Source organism: Hypomesus transpacificus, chromosome 5, assembly GCF_021917145.1.
Source record: "Hypomesus transpacificus isolate Combined female chromosome 5, fHypTra1, whole genome shotgun sequence".
NCBI lineage: Eukaryota > Metazoa > Chordata > Actinopteri > Osmeriformes > Osmeridae > Hypomesus > Hypomesus transpacificus.
The window spans coordinates 5,299,513-5,322,617 of NC_061064.1; the positions used below are offsets into that span (position 1 = coordinate 5,299,513).

Here is a 23,105-nt window from a genome sequence, read left to right on the forward strand (position 1 = left end):
CACAATTGTTAAAAAGAAAAATGATATAAAAAGAAGAGGGTGTTGCACTTTATTTTTTTATTATTATTCAAAAGAATGCAACATATTGCAAGATTTTATTATTGAATGCAGAGAACCAATAGACTTGATACTGTAAATGCGGGCATCACCCTATTAAATGTGTTGGTGCAGCACCATTTAGCCTTTGACTTTATTTGAAAGGATCTGAAGCATTACACAAGTCACAAATCCTCCAGACAGATGTCACTTCCTCTGGGGATTAAGTGAAGAAATATAGGGACAAGATGATTATAGTCCTCAGTGTCACTCTTGATACCTTCTACAAATACGCCAGAGAAATCATATCCACCATTGGTAAAGAAATTAAGACTTTCAGCCCAATTTCCTGTGTTATACAGAATTTCTGTGATAAAAAATATGGTCAAATTCATCTTTAGACATGTTGGGATTTCAACTCGCCAACATGCTCCGTTTATACAAAATACTGATATTCTAGTGTCTTCAACCTATCTACATGATACACACAGAGGCCCTCTATGCTTGTTGCTGCAGTTGGAGTATGGAGTATGATTTTGGATGTGCTGGTGCTCGTATCAGCAAGAGTTTTCTTTTGGAAGAAAACATGAAAGTGAATCTGTTCTCCCTCTCAAAGTCGGGGTGCTCAGGTATAAATGTCTTTAGATGAAACCCTAGGCGGTTTCCTCCTTCCCTCTCCTCCCCACATCCTCTTCTCCACACCCCACTCTGCCTCTCGCCCTCCTCCTCTGAACCCTTCCTCCCTCCAAGTCCTATGTCCTGCTCAGACGAAACTGAGGTGAGTGTCCTCGTCGACTCCGTACTTGGCCTTGTGCTCCTCAAACAACTTGTAGAGCGCGTCCATGTAGCACTTGTGAAGGGCGTCCAGCTCCTCTGTGGAAGGATTCTCGTTCTTCTCCACCCGGATTGGCCGACCCACTGTGATAAGGTCAAACAATACAGAGTCACACTTGCGCTTGAAAAAGGGCATTGTGTGCAACACGCGTGCTTCGTGCTTTTAGATTTGATGACGGCCCCTGTTTAACTAAGATATCGTAATGCCATCTAAAGTTTGCCAAACAGATGACCACAGACGGACAATGACCCACGCTGGCCGCTATTGCTGAGGGATTGCAGAAGACTGATGCAATAAGTTAAAAAGTGAAACAGCCCAATCTCATGGAAAAGCAATATCTCTGTGGACGGTTTGAAACTTAAGTAACTCAATCACTGCTGCTCACACTCACTTATGTAAAACTGTCGGTAGATTGAAAATGTAACAACTTGCCAAAACAAACAACTGGAAGAAGGTTTCATACATAGTAGACGGTCACTGGTACGATAGCTGTGTGACCAAGCCCCTGTGTAGCCTGTTGGTAGTTTAGTTGGGATAGAGCATGTGCTGTGTTGTGTGCAGTCAGATACCCACCCACAGTGTTGATGGGTTTCCTGTAAGGCATGAGACCAAAGGAGTACTGAAAGACACCGCGAGCGTGGAAGATAGGCAGAGAGATACCCATGATCCCTTGCAGTTTCTCCTGAATCCAGCGGAGCCAGGTGCCTCGATGGTTCTCTACCTGGTCGAACAATTCGTTTTCCCCAAAGGAGAAGACGGGGACCAGATGGGCCCTGGGGAAGGCATGGTGGAAAATATGTTTGGCATGAGTACAGCTGCTCTCTCATTTTAACTTTGACAAGAAAAAATGGCCGCCAAATATACACAATTCGGTGACAGACCTGTCTGTTATTGTCCTAACCGTTGAGAACACACTTGCACACCTCCATGCTGAGGTAGAAACAGCAATGTTTTCTACTCTGACATATACTGTACTCGTGTCAGTTGGGTCCTGTTTGCTCACATGTGAGGAAGGCTTAACAATGCATCTGACTGTGATTAATAGAATCACACAGTTGCCTAAACCATGAACAATTGATTTCCTAAGAGTGAAAGTGTCTACTTTCTGATGTTGGGTTTCCCCTTAGAAAAACAAAAAAAAGTAGTATTATAAGAGCCCGGCTCTTGTCTTACCCATGTTCCATTGCCAGTTTAACAAAGCCCTTCTTCTTGGCCAGCAGCAGGATGTAGGCACCAGGCCTGGCATCCAAGGCCTCCGGGGCTCCGCCCACTGCTATCACCACGGCATTACCGCCTTCTTTTCGCCTTAATAAATAACTGGCGCTCCCCTTGTCTGAAGGAATCAGCCCTGGGATAGACAAACAGACAGATTCCATCAGGCATGTTTTGTAGTCGAGTATGAGAGCTTAATACATTCACTGATCTCCACGTAAAAGACACATACACTCTCGTACGTTGTTAACACCATAAGTTGAGCAACAGCAACAAAGGGCTATTCTCTACGCAAGGGCAGTTCAACCATCAATTGACTGGGAACCTGCTCCCAATGAAACCAGTAAACATGCTGAATTGTATGTGGCCCGGACCTGCACACATGATGTAGTCTCTGAAGAAGGGGGCTCTGAACCACAGAGGCAGCATGAGCATGTAGCAGGTGAAGCCGGGGAACTTGTCCCTGAAGCCTGTGGCGTAGACGCAGAAGTTGGTGAAGGCTCCCGCCACCAGGACTCCGTGAGGGTGGAAGCCAAGGATGTAGTTGTTCCTGGGGTCCAGATCTGCAGTCTTATGCAGCTGCAAACAGAAAACAGTAACACTTTTCATGGTGAAACCAAACAGTCGAGCACCAAGACACCTCACTAAAAACACTCTCCTAAAAAAAACTCAACTTTTATGATTTTTCTGTTTGCTTTTCTGTCTTCTTGTTTTGTTGTCACGTTGGGAATTGCAGGGCATGGCACGTTCACACTGGATGTAGTCGAGGAGAGGATATCTCACCTGACCTGGGAGCTCAACCAGTACGGTCAAGGTTACCCATCAAGTAGGGCACAGATGCTGCTGGGCATCTCTCCCTCATGTCAAAACATTTTTGAAGGTACCTTTTTGTTTATCAATAACTGTTGAAGGTCACCCAAGCAAATTATTTAAAAAAGTTATAAATCTGAAAGTATACTTACATATCGTAAGTTAAAATGTACTTCCTTACTTATAGTTGTCAATATGTATGCAAGTCTACAAAATCAGTGCATAACAGTAAATAATACATTTAAATTTGATTCAAGTATTCTATTTTCTGTTGGCCAATGCGTTTGTAGAACCACTATCATACAGGTCAACTGCTACTGTATCGGCACTGAATTGTACTGAGCAAAAAAAGAGAAGTTCTTGGAATCACAGTGTGTCGGTACATTTTTTTGTTTTTTTATTATAGCTGTGATTTGAATGTTTGTGTTCGATTGAGGATTTCGCAAGTCATGCTCCTGGTATCAAAAGTAGGTCACAGTAAGAGCTGACCAAGAACAAACTGAGTTGTATTTAATCAGCTACTGGATATCATTCTCATCACAACGCTACCTTTTCAGTTTTATTAGCCTTTTGATTCAATTTTGGGAAGATACTATTTAGATCTGTATAGAGCTTGTTTCAATAGAGAGAGAGGGCAGAGAGAAAAAGAGAGAGGAAGAGTGAAAAAGAGACAGAGAGAGAGAACACTAGTACATTGTTTAGTAGCTACTCATTATTTTGGATCCAAACGGCAGCCCCCACATATTCACACGGTTAATCATTGGTCCGGTTCCTCCATTGAACAAAGCTGGTGTTTACAAACAAAACGGTTGTCCTATGAAAAACGGACCCCATCAGAATAACATCTCCCCCTAAACCCTGGCTTCCGCATAACTCTCCTAATTATCTGTATGTAGCTTTCATCATGTGCAGTTTTGCTAGAACTTTTTTTAAGGGAGATGGACTTAGATAACGTAAAACTTGTGTACATGTTTAATCCTGAGCCCTATTTACACACTGTGTTAGATGGCGTCATTCCATTTGTTATGACTCGATGACGAGTGGATTTTGAAGTGCTTGTGTCCCTATAAGGAATTCTGGAGATCAGCTGGTGAAGGATCTGACTGAGGCCCAAAGGGATTGATTATAGACTGTGGCAGAAAGCAGACTTTAATGAACTGGATTAGTCTCTTTAAAGGAGGGCTGTTTTCATAGGAACAGACACTTCATGGTCTTTTTTTCATCACTAATAATGCATAAAGTCATATGTCCTGTCCGCGTAGCATGGGGAAAGTACTCAAAGTCATTTGCGGTTCTTTTTTACATTCTCTGGGAATTTCTTTTTCTGGAAATTCATGGTTGTGTTGTTTCCATGGGAATTGTAGGAAAGTACGTGGTTTTAAAGCTGCGCAACTACATGATTAAGTGAGCCAGTGTGTTCTGCTGGAGGAAGAATCGAACTGACATATAAACTCTATTTGACTTACGTACAAAAACTTTCAATAAGCAGTTTTCTATCCACTGCTCGGAGGTATGCACATATGTTTACTTCCTAAAACCGGTACAAAGTTTAATAGAAAATAGTGGGGACATGCACTGTGCTAGGTACACAAGATAAGGATTATTTAAGATATACAATATCTACTGTAGTAACATGCTGATAAGCACACAAACAGTGAGATATGGATTATCTACTGTGTAAATCTGCTGTTTTCAATAATAATCAAATTATCTGAAAGACTTCTTTACAACGTTATGTTCAATCTTAAAACCTACAGTACAAACCCATATCTAAACAATGTGATTGACATAAAATGCAATCATAAAGCATAAGATACACATGGTTTGTTTTGGTCTTTTAAAAAAAGGTTCTTCCCAGAAATAATGAAAAACACATTTGGGGGATAATTTGATATATAGCCTCCAAAACTCAAACTAAAACAATGGAATAGCTAGACTCCATATGCCAACTGAAAAGGTTAATATAAGTGTAGAGATATACTGTTGTTGATTTTTTCGTTCTTATCAGATGTGACCAAAGTTTAAAAGCCATTCAAGGCCAAGAGCATGGAGCTCTCACTCAGGCAACTGATGGCACTGTGCCGTAAACATCATCACATTCAAGTTTGATTTTAAATATCTGTATCGTTTTAGTCAAACTATCCAGTTTTCTGTTGCTTTATATTAAAGCATCTGCTGAATTTAACACGTGAAAGGATTATTATTAACCTCCTCTTTAATATCCATCATGGGATTGTTTATATGCACATTCTGCATATCACCACTAGATGGAGACAACACCCATCAACTACAGAGGACAGCAACTCCCACAAAATACTCCCTTTTCTCATAAGCCATGCTTGTCGCTGTTAAGTCCATTGGCTTCATTCGGACACCCTCTCATTTTGGTCATGTCACACCTGAATATCAACAAAGTAAAAATGATGTCTGCCAAGTCACTGTGACACCATACATTTACTGGTATCAGAGAATAGAATTCTATTGGAGTGTGTTCAACATATTCCACTTCCATACAAATTTGAGACCTCCTTCCATCATTGACGTTATCAGTGGCCTTGTCTGCCTCCTTCTGCCTGGCCGGATAAATAGATAAGCAAGAAGAAGCCACTGCCAGTTCAGAAACCCAGAGGGGTTTATTTGGACTGAACCCAAGTCCAAATAATAGGGTTAGAGTTTAGATGAGAACGCAGTTTACTGACAGAGAGATAGAGATAGGGTCTCGCCTATAAACAAAGGTCAATTATCTTTCTACATACGCTCGATGGAAACATCTAAATCACAGTCCTTTCGGAGAACTTCAAAGCATTTCAAGTATAAACAGACTCTCACCTGGATGGGGAAGTAGTCCCTCATGTAGTTCCAGATGCGGAGGCCACACATGTAGGGCACCCTGCGGCCACCCTGGGACGGAGTCTCCCAGTCCACAAACCACCAGACGGCGTACAGTACACTGATCAGCCAAAAACGTGTGAACAGGAGGAAGACGAACAGCACGATGCAGAGTGGGGCTGTAGTAAATCACATATGCAAGCATGACCACACACACACATCGTTTGACACGTGTTAGATATGCAGGTCTCAACTAAAAAAAAGATCAGAAATGTTGTACATTGAAGGTAGTTCTGTTGACCGTTGGCCATCTGTTCATTAATACATTTTTTCCATATGATTAAATGAACCAATGTCTCTGAACCACTGTGTTTTTCAAATTTTCTTTCAGATATGTCTTTGCAGGTGAAGGATCGTCAGTACAGTTTGTATCTCTTGACCCTGTTGACATACTCTGGTGTGATATCTTGATCACGTGACCTACAACCAGGAAGTCTTAAGACGTGAACATTCATTGCAGCTACTGGCTGAAAAGTCTTTCCTTGTTAAGTCAAATGTTCAGTAAAAAACTCTAACCTTCACTTACACATGTTTCCTCTTCACTGTCTTTGAATCAGGGTACATTGTTTCATACCTTATTGCAGGAAATCACAATATAATACAATTTAATACATTGGCTAAATTGGATCACCAGCCCTGGCAGTCCATACATGGATGTTCTACTGTGTAAACCATACTTGACATTACCTCTCGTCTAAACAGAATTAATGATGTATGCACCACACTTGCTCCCTAAGACTTACTCCCAAGTATTCAGAGGTCATTTGGTCAAACACACATATCTCCTCTCAAAATGAGCAACTCCTTGAGCAAACAGGACTGACATGAAATCTTGCTTCCCTATTTGGTACAGTAAGGCTGGGAGGCTAAGGAGACTGCACCTGCTGCAGGCTCTCAGATTCAAAGTCCATGTGGTACACACACACACACACACAGACACAGACACAGCTCCAATATACACAGCAAGATACTTACCCAGAAGGATAAAGGAGAAGACCCATTGCGCCACAGAAGCTGTCTGCAGTCTCCGGTTAAGGGGCACATCTTTTGGGGCAAATTCGATCTTCATGGTGGGTAGAGAAAGAGAGAGCAGGAGAACCTACCACTGTGACAGGCAGCCAACGACGGGAACTGACACCCAGGAAGGATTGAGCAAAGTGGGTCCAAAGTCAACAACACATCTTATCACAATCATCTTTGCAAAAAAAAAAAAGCTTTAATTTCTCAAGCTGTATTGCGTTTGACTTTTAACCTCTCTGCAGCTGCCACAACCTTTACTATAACATAAAATCCGAACAGCTAATATTCATTTAGGAATATTTGAACTAAATGGGTAATGTCCAAGTCATTTTTGTGTTGACTTTACTGTAGACAGTCCAGTACAGTCAGTCTGCTATTGATTTTGACTGACTGTCTCACATCTGTTTAAAAATACAGTCACCAGCACCTATGTTACCGCCCAACGTACTTGTTAACTGTGAACAAAGGAATCATAAATAATCAGCATTCATAGGAATGTAACAAATGCAAGCAATCTTGACTTTTCTTGACCAGGTACAACTTCAAATTAATGTCCAGTGTACAGCAGGCTGTCATTTTGTCCAGATATAGTATAAAATGAATGGCATGTGTCCAGAAGGCTGACATTTTGTCCAGATATGATATCAAATTAATATCAAATGTGAGAGAGAATATGTTTTTTGTCCAGGTATAACATCAAATGAATGGCCGGTGTCCAAATTGGCAAAATATATTTAAAATTGACATAGTAGAGAGTTACACTTAATTTGGTTTACGTTGTTAACACCATGTTAACAAAAAGGACACACTGGACTGAAGTATATTGAAATGTGTTGGCATTATTTATCTCGACCAGCTATAGAGCTGATGCCATCTGTCAATTTTTAACAAGACCTTTGGGCCTAATCACAAAGGCCACCTCCTGCGGTTGGCAACATCCTGCACAATTATGAATGACTTATTATTCTTTAAACGAATGTGAACTTGCCATGTACATTTGTAATAATACACATTTAATATGTATGCAATTTCGCTCACATGGCTCTTGCACACCCTTATTATTGTTTGCAAAGTTTCCATTTCAATTCTAAACGAATAGAAATGTTGCAGTAGCCTACATGATGCAGTGGGCCTACATAAGAACGTCATCCTTCCTTTGAAATAATGAGGAAAAACTGCGACTGAATAGAGACGTGGAGCGTCGAAACGCCCCTCCCTCTGCAGACGCAGCGTAATGATGGGGGAGGCCAGGTGATGTTTCTCTGGACCAATTCTCAGCATCCGCTTGTGGATGCAGAACGAGCGGGCGGGGCCGTTTTTCCTTGCAGTGCCCTATCTGAGTGTAAATATGCATGACGGGACAGAACGGACGTAGCAGAGTGAGAGGCAAAAGGCAAGACATCCGAAGGAAGATCGTTTTTAAAGGGCGTAATCCCAATTAACTGTAGACCGAACGCGGTTATTTTTAAGTATAACATGGTTTGATTTACTATTTTCGATTCATATTCGAGAATTCTCAGCTGGACGGACATTTCCCTCATATGAGGATCCTGGTTCGCGGTGAGACCACAGTAGTATCATAGACGTTCTCCTATCGGGATCTCTGGGGTACGGAACAGCTGCATCGTGCGTTAGACCTGAGATCAAGCCGCTGTCATGGCGTGGCCCTGCATCACCAGGGCGTGCTGTATGGCCCGCTTTTGGAATCAGCTGGACAAAGCTGACATTGCGGTGCCATTGGTTTTTACCAAATACACGGATGTCTCGGAGATGCAGCATCTTCAACTGCAGCCATACCATAAGAAACAGATGCATCCCCAGGCACGGGCAAGCGCTGTCGCCATAGAAACACAACCTACCCGTGCCCAGCCGACCACGGGTTCTACTGCGCCCGAGGAGCGCGCAAGTAGCTCTGTCATGCGCCAAGACTATAAGCACTGGAGAGTTCGCCCTGAACCTAGCTGTAAACCTAAAAATGAATACCACGGCCCCGAGACCCCTTTTAACACCGAGACACAATATCAGAAAGATTACAAGCCATGGCCCATCCAGAAACGCGGTGACCATCCATGGATTCCCAAACCCAGTCCTTCTGTTGGAGCACCAGATAGATCGAAACACTCTCACGTGCACGCAGAAGTGGACAGTGGTGTAGAAAAAAGTGAAATTGCTGACAAGGTGCAAGAGAAAGACATTGTGCCTGGGGAGAGGAAAAAGAAGGCAACTAAGAAAGTGGAGAATGCTGTCGAAAAGAAAGTGGTTATCAAAGTGGAGGGACAACACGGAGATTTTGCGGCAGAGGGCAGAAGGAGGGCGGCAGTCGATGCCCTCAACCAGCAGATAAAAGAGGAAGTGACATCTGGCAGCTCATATAGGTAGGCAGCATAAATGTTACCTGGCAACAAACCACAAGTCCACAAAGTAGACTTGTTCTCAATTTCTGTGGCTTGTTTTAGTTCACCTTGATAAATACAGTTTTTGTGTAGGGCTCTGGGTTGGGTGGTGTACTGTACATGGAGATGAAATGGTTTCCTGATCTGTCATGCTTACACATACTGTAGGTATTACCATCTCTGAAGCAAGTATATCCACCAGGTGTAACCCATAATAGAACTGAGATAAAATCGTAGTTCAACGTTTGATGCAAGTGTAATATTCTGTTCTGCAATGTGAGCATGACAGAAGGTGCAGACTGGCCATCTATCAGCCTAGCACAGAGAGCCTGACTTTGGCAGTCCACCAGCACTTGGGCAGTTGGAGGCTCAGAAATAAAGAGGTGAAGACTTGGACTGAGGAGTGGGTATTGTTATGCTCTGAGTTTGAAATCTCTCGCAAGTAAGGAGTTTACTTCCACATCCATTAGAATCCCTACAGAGTAGATGCCTGCCTGTGCCACGCTCTGTCACGATTCCAAAGGACAAAACAACAGTGAGGGAGTTTGCTATTGTTTAACACCACTACCATGACATCGCTGAGTTCAATTCAGCCATTGTGACAGTGTACAACGAGTCATGCCGGAGGGATATCTCACGAGCATTGCTCTATAGCTCCTGTATTTGTACTGTCGAATAATATGATTGCCTTAATTGACACCTCCTAGACCAAAAGTCTGAAAATAGGCGGAACTCGAATGAGTTCACGTGACAGACGAGTGTTTGTGAGATGTGAGAGCCACCGGTCTAGCAGATGTTCACCAGAGGGGTCAGCCCAGGGCTCAGACCTCCTCACGTGGCAGGAAATGACTGCGTTGGGACAAGCGGCAGTTCACTTTACGCCTTCTGAGAAGAGAGAAAGCAGGTCAGCTGTAGGTTCATGTTTGAACAGCAGGCACACACACTCCTGCACAAACCTTTGTGTAATCACATGCCGTAAATACAGACACACACACACACATGCCCGAGGTATGCAGGCGCTATTAAACGAGGTATCACACGGTGTCCTGCAGATATTGGTCGCCCTTATATGTGTTTGTGTTTTACTGTGGTGAGTTACTGTCGATGTTAAGTTTCAGAGAAAGGGTTTATTGTTTATGTTGCATTTTACTGTCTAATAACCTTCCAATCGATTTCAGCAAGGGTCCACGTACTGCACCTGTCTGCTGTCCATTGTGTAGAATTGTTTGAGTTGTTTTTTTTCAGTTTTGAATAGATTAACCACATCCTAATTGCTTGCTGTTTCTCAACTCCCTGAAATGGATGATATCTCGGTTAGGGGAGATTGTTCAAGACTCTATGAAAGAATACCCTGGTAACAACAATATTTAACAGAATAATTCTCTGCAAAATCTAGCCAATTTTGAAAATAATCTACACCGCAACCAATGATGTGACCAGGCAGCTCAAACCAAAAAACAGCCATGAACACCATTTCTTTAGGATTCAGACAAAATGTCCACCCTGCACTTCCTTTGTGCATGAAAAAAGGTGGAAGCAGGGGTCATTAGGTATCTTCTTTCTCAGCTACTGTCAAAGCGTACCACAGTGTTAGTAATATTGTCCGAATGAGGACTTGGGATGTGTCCTGCTGTTATCTAACAGAGGGATCTGGCCTTGCAGCCTTGCGGATTAGCTTTTCTGTATGTTTACACTTCAAATGGCACTTGTGCTTAAGAAACGTCTCAAGGCAAGGCCTAACCGGCTGCTACCTAGCTTTTGTTAAATGCTATCACACATCCTTTTTCCTATCAAGAAGATCAGACTATGCTCAGTGAATTGCTTCATCTAATTGTCTTTTTCCCTTCTATTGTGAAGATCCTATTTGAGATATTCAAATGCTGAATATCCAAGGGAATTGCTTTATCTTTCATATTCCGTAGGGTGTAATAAACCCATGAATATGATGAGGGTTGTTTCACTGCTTCGAGGGACATAGGTAGTGTCGTTTTTTCTATACCCACAGGGATGAATTGGCACCACAGATTGACTTTTTAATGCCACAAAAGTCACACGTTCTATCTGGACTCAAGACTGTAGAGATGCTGTGTTCTCCCAGTCATTATATACTCACCTTAGATCTCTTCTCATCTTTCCCATCTCTCTATCTATCCATCTATCTATCTATCTATCTATCTATCTATCTATCTATCTATCTATCTATCTATCTCTCGCTCTCTCTCTCTCTCTCTCTCTCTCTCTCTCTCTCTCTCTCTCTCTCTCTCTCTCTCTCTCTCTCTCTCTCTCTCTCTCTCTCTCTCTCTCTCTCTCTCTCTCTCTCTCTCTCTCTCTCTCTCTCTCTCTCTCTCTCTCTCTCTCTCCTCTCTCTCTCTCTCTCTCTCTCTCTCTCTCTATCTCTTGTTTTGACAGACAGCTGTCAGTGCTTGAACCATGGGGACCTCTGCACTCTGCCAAACAGGGTGTTCAGACACATCGTTAGATGATTTTTTTTTATTCCGAGTTTATCCCTGCCTGCTGAATACTGTACAAGTGGTGTAAGTCTTGTGAGCAGGCAGCAGCCGCTGTGGCTGACAAGTTGTAAAGAAGCCAGCAGATTTTAGTGGATTTTTTAAATGATCCTCTTAGGAAGCCTGTAGAAAACGGCTTTTCCAGCCACAAGCTATGCAGGCAGGAATCCTGTTGAAGTCCTACTTTCAGCGATGGAGGGAGGGATCGCAAGAGGGATGGATGGAAGCAGAGCACGCGGCTCAAGCCCTCCTCTCCTCCTATTACACTGAGACAGGCTGCTTTAGCCCTGCAGGTGTAGGAGGTGAGGATCAGCCCAGAGACACTCAACAAACACAAGAGGGGCTTGTCAGGGATACAGGTTTAATCTCCGGATTACAATGTTTAATAGTCCCTCAGTCCCTGTGTCTCTACTGTAGGTTGCTCTCTTCTGAAGTCTGAAAAAGGTCAGCATTGTACAGGCCATTATCCAGCCTTAAATCATAATAGGCTTGTGACTGAAACTCCTCCAAGTGTTTATAAATCACCACCCACCCTCGGTGGAGGTGACACGGGGGAGAAGTTGTGCCTCAGTGTAGCCTTTTAACTGTCTCGACAAGTCAGAGAGACTGTCAGGCGGCAGAGAGAGACCCAGTCGAGCAGAGCCCTGAGTATCGATCAGACACCATCCGTTGCCTAGCTACATAGCTGACACAGTCCAAAGCAGAGTCAGGAGAACCCACGCCCCGTACACTGGGATTGATTTGCTTTCAATCCCCATGTGTCAAAACGGTATGTGTGCCGGTCCAGTCGTGATCTGTAGATGAGAGCTGTGTGTGGTATAGAATTATCATTGATTTTACTAGCATCGTTTGGAACGTATCTTATTTCCTATGAGATATTCTGGGCATGTTGTCCTTAGACTCTTTTGAGTTATTCTGTGCATATTCTGCTGAGTCACTTGTTCAAGCTTGATTTAAGTTTTTTTTCCGTTGGACTGTCACTTAATATTCACTATCAAAGATCAATGGGTTTGGTGTTACAATAGCTAAAATTAGTTCTTGCGATTAAAATAGTAGTACAGTAGAAATATGAGTAAAAAGGCACTGATCAACGGAAATATACTTAAGGTAGTTTTTTTACAGTACGTTCTTACATTCAGTCCTATTGCAGTTAATCCAAACAAATATGTTGAAAAAAGTCACTTGTAAAATGTAATAGAATGAGACCAATATACTGTAAAAGTTGCCATTGCATGTCTGCCCTAATCTTTATTGACGTGATGTTGTAGATGTGCTATGTTCATGCCCTTAGGCCAGATTGAGTCTTGGCCAGGTCTTGTTTGTGCCATGCTAGAGAGGGGTGACGAGTAGCTCAGCAGTGTTGCATCCTGGCACGACCACCCCTCGTCAGTGCCAGTGTGTCGTCACGGTGGCACAGCTGTACACCCCACATGCCGTCTGTACCCACAGGGTGAGCAGGGGCGGCCTCTTCCTGACAGACTGGAACACACAGCAAGACCCTCAGCCTCTTGGCCAGGCCTCGTCAAAAGACACTGCTGCACAAATGTCCGGAAAGTGGTTTTTCTTTACTCTCAACTTCAAAAGTGCTACAAGAGGAAGAGAAAGGTTGTTTTTTTTAAACCTTTTTTGTTGCGAAACTCGTGTGTGCTTTTTAAAGTGACACGTCAGTCCGTTCGTACAAAGCACAACACTGACCTGAGAGACACTGGCCTTATTGTTAGCAGTCATATGCGCATGACCACCAGCAATGTACTGTGTTCACCCACACACACACATAAACACACACAGGCACCTCCGGAAAGCACTCAGTGGCCATGGCCTTGGACATTGTATGAGGCTGTCCTTGGACTGCCCCTTGCCCCCCAGCTCAAGCATTAAGTGTGGACTTTAGCTCGGTCTTACGTAACAGCTCTGTGGTGTTCTAATCTCCATCCAACTTCCGCTCCACCTCATGTTTGCCTCTACACATCCTGACACCCTCCTTTCCTGGGAGAAAACATGGTTGGTTTTACTGGAAACAGAATTTGTTTTAATTGGTTATCAGACAAATTGAGCAAACTTTAAAAGTTGATGGGTTATTCAGATTTATTGATGAAGCTGAAGTGAGCTATGCAGTATATATGTAGGGTATTAGTCTATTTTTGAACGCAATTAAAAGTCTTAAATGCCATGATGTAAATGTCAACCATACCATTAATACTAAATGTCATGAAATGGCAGATGAAGACCCTGACATTGCGATAAAAAAGTTTTCTTTACTATAATTTTCTTCCATCCATCTGAGGCCTGGGGCTGTGACAGCTACTGTATCGTCATGGATTTACTATGTTCATCATATTAATCCCTTTGATATCTTCCTCCGTAATCATACCCAAAGACAATATTGTTACTTTTTGAGAACGTGCTAAGTTGGTAAGTCCATGAAAGATCCGCAGGTGGCTGCTCCATGGTGTGAAAATCAGAGAATCTACATTTGTTAGTCTTTTCCTCACAGCCACACATTCTGTTACTCGTGCTTTCTCTCCTTCCCACATGCAGTCCCATGACAACCTACTACAAGAGAATCTTTGAGGTTGGAATCCAAACTGTCACACGCTGTGAAGTAAACTAGAACAGAACCAACAAAAGCTAGCGTCTAATTTAAACTCTGGTCATGTTCAAATGACACAACTCAGACCAAGGCCTCATTTTTTCTACAAACAGCACAGTGTGTTACCTAACACTCTTCACTTTCCACCCTTCCCCCCAGCTGACTATAGATTTTCATGGGTTGATTGTAATGGATTTAATGTTCAATAATATGATCTTGACCAGTAGACAAATTGTTTTAATGGGCCTGTAGTGCTTTAGCCTTCCTGGGAACACTCCTCCTCGGGCAGTAATAGTGTTATCTAATCAATATGCCCCTTGCTGCACAGACCCAGTGCACACAGGGACCACTGCTCTCACACTGTGTGTCGTCTGTAGGCTGGCTGATGCAGGGGTTTAGCTGTGGCTAGTAGTAAATGTAAGGTGTTATTTGGGGTGGGGGAAAGGGGGGGGCCTGCTTGTGTGTGTGTATATGTGGGGGGGAGGGGGGGTCGTCATGTGGAGGCTTGACAGGTAGTTTGTCCTTGTCGAGGGACTGGGTGTGGGCCAAGGAGGGAGTCATTCTTTCTTATTGTAAGTCAGTCTTCTTGGCAGCAGTAACCACGGATATGGAAAGGATAGAAATGCATGCTTCTGTATGGCACAGAGTTTCGTACAGGACTTCGAGAATACAGAATAATTACAAGTGTAATTATTAAATAAAGGATGGAATTCTGGAAAAGTAACTAATACAAATAGTTGAATGGTGTTGAGTAATTCGACAAATTCTTACCTTGCACTGAACATAGCATACTTTCTCCGGTAGTTCTGAATTGCTCTTAGCTAACACAGTGAAAGGCCAGAGCTTGGCTCTAAGCCTACCCGTGCTGCAGGTTAGCTCGCCCTGTATCAAAACCACAGAGGTGACCTTCTCCAGAACTGCTGTGTCCGTATTACAGTAAACAGCTGAGCTACAAGTGCAGCGACCAGCTCTCTCACAGAACTTGCCTCTGCTGGGAATAAACCCCCAGCCACTCCAATAATAGTATTTTCCACGAACAAACACAATTCACTGCATAGGACACCGACATAAACAGAGTGATAGAAAACTCTGTCCTGTGAACGCCCCGAGCCATTGTCTGGTCTCTAACCGTGTGCCACCGCGTTCTTCCCCATGCAGGAATGAGTTCAAGGCCTACAAGGATGTGAAGCCTGTGAAGTTGTTCAGGGGTCAGTCCCAGTACCTGCCCCCTCACGAGAGGACAGATCCGAAGACCAGTTACAGCTCCTCCTTCAGGGGAGAGCAGTCGGCCAAGATACTGCCCACTGACAACAAGGTGGTGGACCGCAGGAGGATACGGAGCCTGTACAGTGAACCCTACCTGGACCACACTAAGGTGAGAGCACGTGTACCAATCTCAGTACAAGCCTTGTCATTTCGAAAGCTGGATCTGTGGATGTCAAATGCTGAAGCTCACCCCCACAGCACTTCCACACTGTGTCCCCCCTCCCACTGTTTGTGTAAGTCATGTGGAGGTCCTGTAGAGGTCAACTCCTTTATCCTCATGATAACTTCATGGATGTTACAGGATGCGTGGTTTTTAAAATATCCCTAACTGAAGCTGATAGCTAGTCTATTTAAGGATGAGTATCCAACTACTGGAGGTCTAATTGAAGTTATCCATCTAGTTATCCGTCCCTAACGGGTTTGTCAATGAAGAGTGACCAGTAAAGGTTTCCTCCGTCTCCTACTTCCCAGGCTGACAGATCTACTGTCCCCCGCTCCAAACCCAAAAAGGCGGCCACCCCGTCGGCCACCCAGGGCAAACCTCTGAAGAAGGCCAGAGACAAGCAGAGTGTGGCCCTGAGGGGCACCAAGACGAAGACCTCAGAGAACCAGGCAGATTCCAAGGCCGCGGTGGGGGACAAGGAGAAAAGTAAAGAGATGAACAACAAACTGGCTGAGGCAAAAGAGTAAAAATCATTTAGCACTACTTCTACCTTTTTTTCTATTTTGGTGGGGGGGGGAACGAAAACGAAGGCTGCAAAATTCATTTGAGGTTCTCATCCCCTTGTATGTTCTCTTTCTCGCTCTCTTTCAATCTCTTTCTCTTTGTCTCTCTCACTCCCTCTCTCTTTCTCTCTCTCTGTTTCTCTTTTGTCTCTCTCTCTTTTCTCATTATTTCCCTTCTTTCTTTCTCTTCCTCTCTTTTCTCTCTCTCCTATCTGTTGGCCAAGTTTGTAGCAGTGCAGTACTATGTCAGAGTTGGACATGACATGTCACTGCTTTCCGCCTCACATTACATGAAATCACCGTAGTAACGAGGGGGCGTGTGCATCCTCTCCCTCTGCTCCTCGACGCCACCCCACCCCCCACTCAGTCTTCATCACAAGGTTGCCATGGCTACCGGCTGCCTGGTTAGCTAATGGATGGCAAGCTGTTGTCTTGCATGGGCCCTCCGACGAGCAGTTCTGTATGGTTGACTTCCGTCAACTGAACAGATTGCTTGGTTGAGTTTATCAAGGATTTTTGGGGAAAATGAAGACCATGAAAGAATTGGTTCACCGGACTATAGATTTCTGTTTATGCTAAATTTATGCAAAGATACTGAACTTGATGGTCTGAAAATCTTTGATAAATGCGAAGCTTGATTTCCGGAGAGGGAAGGTCCATGGCTTGGTTTGCGCCTGCTCGTTCTCTCTGGAATGCTGTTCTCTTCTCAACAGTGCACATAGGACTTTATGTATGTTATCCAATTGCCATGACCAATGTTTTGCTAAACTCTGTTATCATTTTGGAATGCAATGTCTCATTTCTGTAAACCCTCACTCTTCTGAGGACCATAATGGATTATTTTGAGGTGGTTTAGAACTTGAATCACCCATCAGAACAACCTGGGTGTACACTCATTCAGTAAAAACTATTTTTATATCTCCATTCATTGAGTTGAGTTTAGGATCACACAAGGCTGTTTGGAGTCAACCAGGTTGTTGCCAGGGAAACGTGTGTTATACTAATGCGATTATGTTTACTGAACCGGCCATTTACACCGCAAATGTCAACTTCCACTGAAGTAAATGTACTAGCGTGCAGTTATAATGATACTTAGGACATTTCATAGACTCACAGTAGGTACAGTCGACTGTGGGTTCTTAGCTTTGTTTTATCTCATCCAGAAGTTTAATTGAGAACACATCTTCCACTCTTACACATTCACACACACATACTTCTTTGCTTTCTGTCATACACACTGCCCCATGGACGTAACAGTTGGGAAAACAACATTATTCCAGACACACACCCAGAGCCAGAGCTGCTACCATTACACAGCTACACTGTTTGTACAGGTTCTAACAATGTGCTATTTATAATTATTTACTGTTTTCACTTAACAGCCATTTTTTTGCTCTGAATTTATGAACAAAGCATGATTTACCTCTGCTAATACCTCTCTTTATGGAAATATACCCCAAAAATGACCCCAGTGATTTGATGGTAAGTTGAAAGCTGCTCATTTTGGTATGTTCCTCTCTGTTTCTGTTATCTTTGTTTCTGGCTGCATGTGGTTTTGTCTTTCTGTCTTACTCTGGCCTAACATATCTGGTCTCTCCTTCCAACCAGGTGTGTAAGTCTGTTTTTGACTGACTCAGCTGAAATGATCTGTTCAACATTAAGTACTGGAGTTTGGAGGCAAAATCTATACCTTTTTGCTGAGCCATCCAATAGGTGTTGGCATACTCGTTTAGAGCAGTAAATGTCCCGTTTTTGTTCACAACGATCTTAGCTTTGGTTCAATCAATCATTAAACTCTCTTGTATATGTTGCCTCTGCCACTAGATATCATTAATAGGGAATTAAAACAATATGTATCATAAAGATGAACCTGATTATGTTCAAATTAATCAAGTTAAACCCCATTGTATATACACAGTATATCTCATGCTACTTTGGCCAGTATTAGGGCCCAGTGTTGGGTGTAGTGCAGCAAGCTCCACCAGTCTGTTTACTGTACAGTAGGAATAGAGCAGCCCCAGTCTCCAGGAATGGGACAGGCCACAATAGGAGTGCTTTGTTCAGGGCCTGTCCTGTCCTGGCTAACCCCCTACCACCAACCCTTGTCTGTTGTCATCTGTCGTGCCAGTCTGCGTCCCTCCCCCCTCCCCACCCCCCTCCATTTTGAGTGGCAGACTGTATTGTCTCCGTGCTCTGTGGTGTCTTGAGTGTGTAAAGACCACAACGACAGACTGAGCACGTGCCCGTGGAGGGTGAGGGCTAACTCATTCACGTTTTGCAGCCTTTGGTTGGTGGGGGTGGCTCTCTGTCACGTACCTCAGGGGAGAGGGGGTCATGAGACGTGAGAGTTGAGGCGGGAGAGGGGATCGTACATGTAAAGAGTTGAGTACGACACACACCTGGTGCTATGATTTCTCCAAGCATTAGGGTAAAAAAAAATGACTAGAGAGTATGGTACAAAGTTATGTATTGGGCCAAATATTTTACTGTGACGTGCGTGTGTTTCTCTCTGCTTGCTCGTATTTACTGAAATATTACAAATAAATGCAAAAGCAGAAAAAGCAGTGTCCTCTCGGTTCTTTGAGTGAAACGTTATGGAGGATGTGAGAGAACTGGAGGTATATGTTATTCAAGTGTTCTAGTGTTACAAGGTGGTTCTGTGATAAGTCCTGTTTTAGTGAAAGACTCCACATGGAAGAGAATTTTGCTGTCCGGTTTTCTTTAGCGCTTTTCAAAGATTGTGGCAAATTCTGGCATGAGCTCTGGCATCCTTTTCAGGGCTAACATATTGTCGTAAGAGCTGAGAAATATATTATTTTTTGCATCATGTGTCTAATATATTCCAGGATCTTACCCAAATTAATTTGCAATATTCAAGTCAAAGGATGGACAGATTCCTGATTCCAGAATAAGATGTCATTAATTTATTTGGCCGAAATATCATTATTTATCAAATTGTTTTTCTGTGCGAATCACATTTTGTGATTTTTCAACATTTTCTCTGATATCACTACTACTATGTCTTAGGTTTATCATTCCAAGTTTTATCCAGTAGTATCATCAGCCTTTGGATGGACTGTCAAATTTGGATGTACTGTGCGTCGTTCTATCTAGCTAATGAGTGACATTCTGATTCATTTGAAGGGTTGTGGTAAAACAGTACCACTACATACAGCTCTGTCAGCCAATCCGTGACACTGGCTGGGTGCAGACTCTAAAGCAACACCTATGGGGCTGTGCTCTACCCAATTCCAGGTAATCCGAAACACACCCAGACCACAACAAGTCGCTACTCTTCGCTCATTCCCATCCATATGTGCTCATGGAATTTAACGTTTCTTTTACTGTTATTTTTCCGATAGTGACACTTTTTGGGGTTTTGGAGGTCGGCCGCTGATGCTTCTCGGTAGTACCATAGTACGAGTTCTCTAGGCTCCTTCGTCGTTCTCTTCCATATGGAAACTAGATCTAGTTGTCAGGGGAGTGAATGGGGCTGGCTGACTGCTGGCTGTCACGTCCTACATGGAAGCTTCCTTAAGGTTCCTCTCTTAAGGAGACCCAGGGTTTGTCTCATGTAGAGTGTCTACTACAGCAACCATCTTGGAATCCCCATGAGCTGCTGTAAAATGCATCCATTCCTCCTGGTCAGAAGAAATAGGTCAAGGCTAAAGAAACTGCATGATTGCGTGAACGTGACCGTAAAATGTATTCACACATGAGTTGAGATCGCCCAGTCTATGATGATAGAACAAGCTGATTACTCATTACTGTGCATTCTGTGGGCATTATTTGATATAACATTTGATTTCATATCAAATGGATATGGTTACAAGCCTATCAGCAATTGCTATTCAGCTTAGCTGTTATGTTTTAGACCAAAAAAGCTATGTTGGATGATTCCATAAATCTATTTTACAGATTTGCGTAGTTCTTCATCTTAATTTTAGTTTATCATTGTTTATCAGCATGATGTAACATTATGTTTTAATGTGTGTTCTAATGTATGTGAATGTGAGACCAGCAAACTGGGTGTTTTAGTATTGTACTTGGGGTAGTTTTGATGATACGTTTAACATACTGTACAGTATCTGTGTAACTGCATATGTCAGTGTGGTATGTCTGTTTGAGTGGGGTTGTGGAAGTACGTATGTTTTTGTGATCTTTAAGTTACAGAGCCATAGTGAAAATGTTTATTGTGTGTTATACCTTGAACACCCTGAGCCTCTTGTCGTGCTGTCAGCACCACAGCCGATTGGGATTCAGAAGCTGTTTCAGCTGACAGACATGAACCCCTCTGAATATAGAAATCCAAAAACATCTACAGAAATCACATCTTTGGCTGGATAACATCGAGGATAAAACAAAACAAAACACACGGCTCCCCTTTGAATGATCTGGGACGTGATGAGTTGATTCAACCAAGACAGTCTTGGAGCTATTTTTAGTGTGACGTCTGCGACAAGCAGCGAGAGTAGTGAACCCCCAGGAGCTTACAGAGCTTTGTCTCAGACTGAGCCAGACGCCCCCACAGTACAACCCAACAGTCTGACGTTCTCCCCCTCCGACATGAGCGGGCCCAGGGTGCTCAGTTCAGCCCCATGGCTTTGTCACTGGCCGTCCAGCGATGCCTCATCTTCTGTCTTCTCTTGTCTTCTCTCCTTCCTCTGTATCTTAACTGTGTGCTGCCTCCTAGAGAGCCTACAGACGAGGTTCTCCGACCCGGTGATCATCATTCCTACGGTGCTGCTGGAGGAGAACCACCAGAACCTCTGGTGGAACGACCGGAGCCTCGCCGGAGCGGTGGGGTCGTGCATTTTGCCCCGGATGTGAAGTCCTCGGACTAGATCTCCCGAGGGGGGGGGGGGGGGGTGACCGTGATACAGGGACTGCTGTTCCTGTACTGTATATATCTTGCATTTTCTTGCTAATTGTATTAGCGAAAAGCTGTAAATGAGTAAGAAACTAATATAAGATGCACGCGTTGATCGTTGCTGTTAGATCAAATGCAAATGAAAAGGTGCTATACGTTTAGTTTAATGTTATGTTTTATTGTCATTAATGTTAGAAATGTCGCGCGCACACACACCATGAAGTGCTTATTTAAAGATTAAGATAGTACTGTACACAGATGAAACAAGTGCAAATAAAAATAGATAACTAGCGGATATGCTAATTTGTGTTCTATTTGTATTGATGAATGGCAGTTATGACACTAGAACAAAGAAAAATACATATCGGGCTTACCAACCCAACATAACATGATCAACATATACGACAAATACAAGAGTAAGAATGGAAATTCTTGTGTTCATTCTTGTGTGAGGACTCTTGGTCTGTCTGGATTAGGTATCGTGTCATGGGGGGAGGATCAGGTCTCTGGCTAGAGCAGCTGTGCGTCTGTCTCCCTCCATCTTGTTCCTCATTAGACTGTCTCTCTTCCTGGTTATACCGTGATTTCATTGGGTGTGAATTAAGTGGTTGGACGTGTGGAGGATGATGTGGCTGATCAGGGCAGGCATGTGGCTGTGCAGTATTCTGTTGCCGGCGTCTCCGTGATCATAGCCTGGAGGGACACAGCGTCCCCTCTCATGCAAACAGACATTCACAGAGGAAACAATCACACACCAACACAGACCCATCACACAGGGCTTGATGATGCCCCAAGAAGTTCAGTCCAGTTGCACGTCATTGGTGGAGAACTCATCTTCCTCCAGTAACCACCACCGAACGACCTTTCAGAAAAGGGTTATAGTTAGGACAGACTTTCAGAACTTCCCTGTAATTGTCTTTCGTAGGGAGGGAGGTGCTATAGTCTGTCACTCTCCATCACTGAGTCAGCCATCGTGATGAAGAGCTCCTGAATTATTCAAAGAAAGAGCACTTTGTTTAAAGAGCACAGCAGGCATCAAATATTGAGCCATACTTTAGTTGCCATCCATGTTGTTTGTGAACTTGCCAAAAAGGTGCAGTATATGATTTGAGTTTGTTCAAATTGATGTAATTACTCGGCAAACAGTATGGGAACATCCAAAACCTGACCACCACAGCCCTTTCAAGTCAATACACTCACTCATTTTCTGTAGTTCTTCAGAAGCTGTATGGATGTTTGGGCCGGGGCCTTGGTGGGTCCATAAACAGACACAGGTCTCAGAGGATGGAGGAGGCAGATGGAGCTTTAATTAGTAATGACCTGGGTGAGATGGGGTTTGTCTGAAAGCCCGAGGAGATCACTGAACATAAAGACTCGTAGAAATGATAAATGCTGCCTACCGGGCCACCGAGAGACACACTGACCCAGAGAGATGGAGGGAGGGAGGGAGGGAGGGGGGAGAGGTGGGGAGACGGCGGAGAAAATAATCAAATTGGTTCAGCTGCCTTCCAAAATGAGGTTTATTGAGTGCGTAGGAAGAAAGTCATTACTCTTCCACTGCCCCACCTAGTCCCAAGGTCATAACAAAAGGTTTGAAATCCCTCCCAGAACAATATTGGAGTTATTTTGAGAATAAAAATGTGAATTAGGTTATAGTAGACCCAACGTAGCTGCCGAACCCTATGAAGCTAGGAGACCTAGCCTGTTCCTATTGTCCCTAGCACATTATTCATTGCTGTTAAATTGTTCAAAATGAAATACAACTTGAATATAACACAAAACACAGAGGTAGAAGTGGGTTTAATGTTGGATGGAAATCAGATCAACACATTTGCTTAGGTGGGGTCTGGGACTGATTGGTGAGTTGTTTGGAGTTGCTAAAAACAAACAGGATGGGGAGGGGGGGAGGACACACAACATTATCTGGATGTCATCTGAACGTGACGTGTCC

General features: G+C 43.4%; 2 protein-coding genes across 2 annotated transcripts; one reads left to right on the plus strand and one right to left on the minus strand.

Annotated features, from left to right (window-relative positions):
* Positions 1-113: 113 nt before the first annotated feature.
* On the minus strand, positions 114-6,982 carry mogat2 (monoacylglycerol O-acyltransferase 2). The gene is made up of 6 exons (XM_047020579.1): positions 6,758-6,982; positions 5,723-5,901; positions 2,458-2,662; positions 2,045-2,219; positions 1,445-1,644; positions 114-954 (listed from the first exon to the last, which is right to left on the minus strand). The coding sequence occupies exons 1-6, from the start codon at positions 6,849-6,851 to the stop codon at positions 800-802; spliced, it is 1,008 nt and encodes a 335-aa protein (XP_046876535.1). The 5' UTR covers positions 6,852-6,982; the 3' UTR covers positions 114-799.
* Positions 6,983-8,091: 1,109 nt separating this feature from the next.
* Positions 8,092-21,224, plus strand: map6a (microtubule-associated protein 6a). The gene is made up of 5 exons (XM_047021029.1): positions 8,092-9,177; positions 15,451-15,667; positions 16,030-16,244; positions 19,429-19,539; positions 20,978-21,224. Exons 1-5 carry the CDS (start codon positions 8,459-8,461, stop codon positions 21,126-21,128), a joined length of 1,413 nt encoding a protein of 470 aa, XP_046876985.1. The 5' UTR covers positions 8,092-8,458; the 3' UTR covers positions 21,129-21,224.
* The last annotated feature ends 1,881 nt before the right edge of the window (positions 21,225-23,105 follow it).

Excerpts from the sequence above, each read along its gene's own strand:
- map6a (XM_047021029.1), top strand. The coding sequence starts at position 8,459 with ATGGCGTGGCCCTGCATCACCAGGGCGTGCTGTATGGCCCGCTTTTGG. Across the intron at positions 15,668-16,029 it reads CCTACCTGGACCACACTAAG|GCTGACAGATCTACTGTCCC; the intron begins GTGAGAGCACGT and ends CCTACTTCCCAG. Across the intron at positions 19,540-20,977 it reads TGTGCTCTACCCAATTCCAG|AGAGCCTACAGACGAGGTTC; the intron begins GTAATCCGAAAC and ends GCTGCCTCCTAG.
- mogat2 (XM_047020579.1), bottom strand. The coding sequence starts at position 6,851 with ATGAAGATCGAATTTGCCCCAAAAGATGTGCCCCTTAACCGGAGACTG. Across the intron at positions 5,902-6,757 it reads CTTCTCCTTTATCCTTCTGG|CCCCACTCTGCATCGTGCTG; the intron begins GTAAGTATCTTG and ends GATTTACTACAG. Across the intron at positions 1,645-2,044 it reads AAACTGGCAATGGAACATGG|GGCCCATCTGGTCCCCGTCT; the intron begins GTAAGACAAGAG and ends TGCCTTCCCCAG.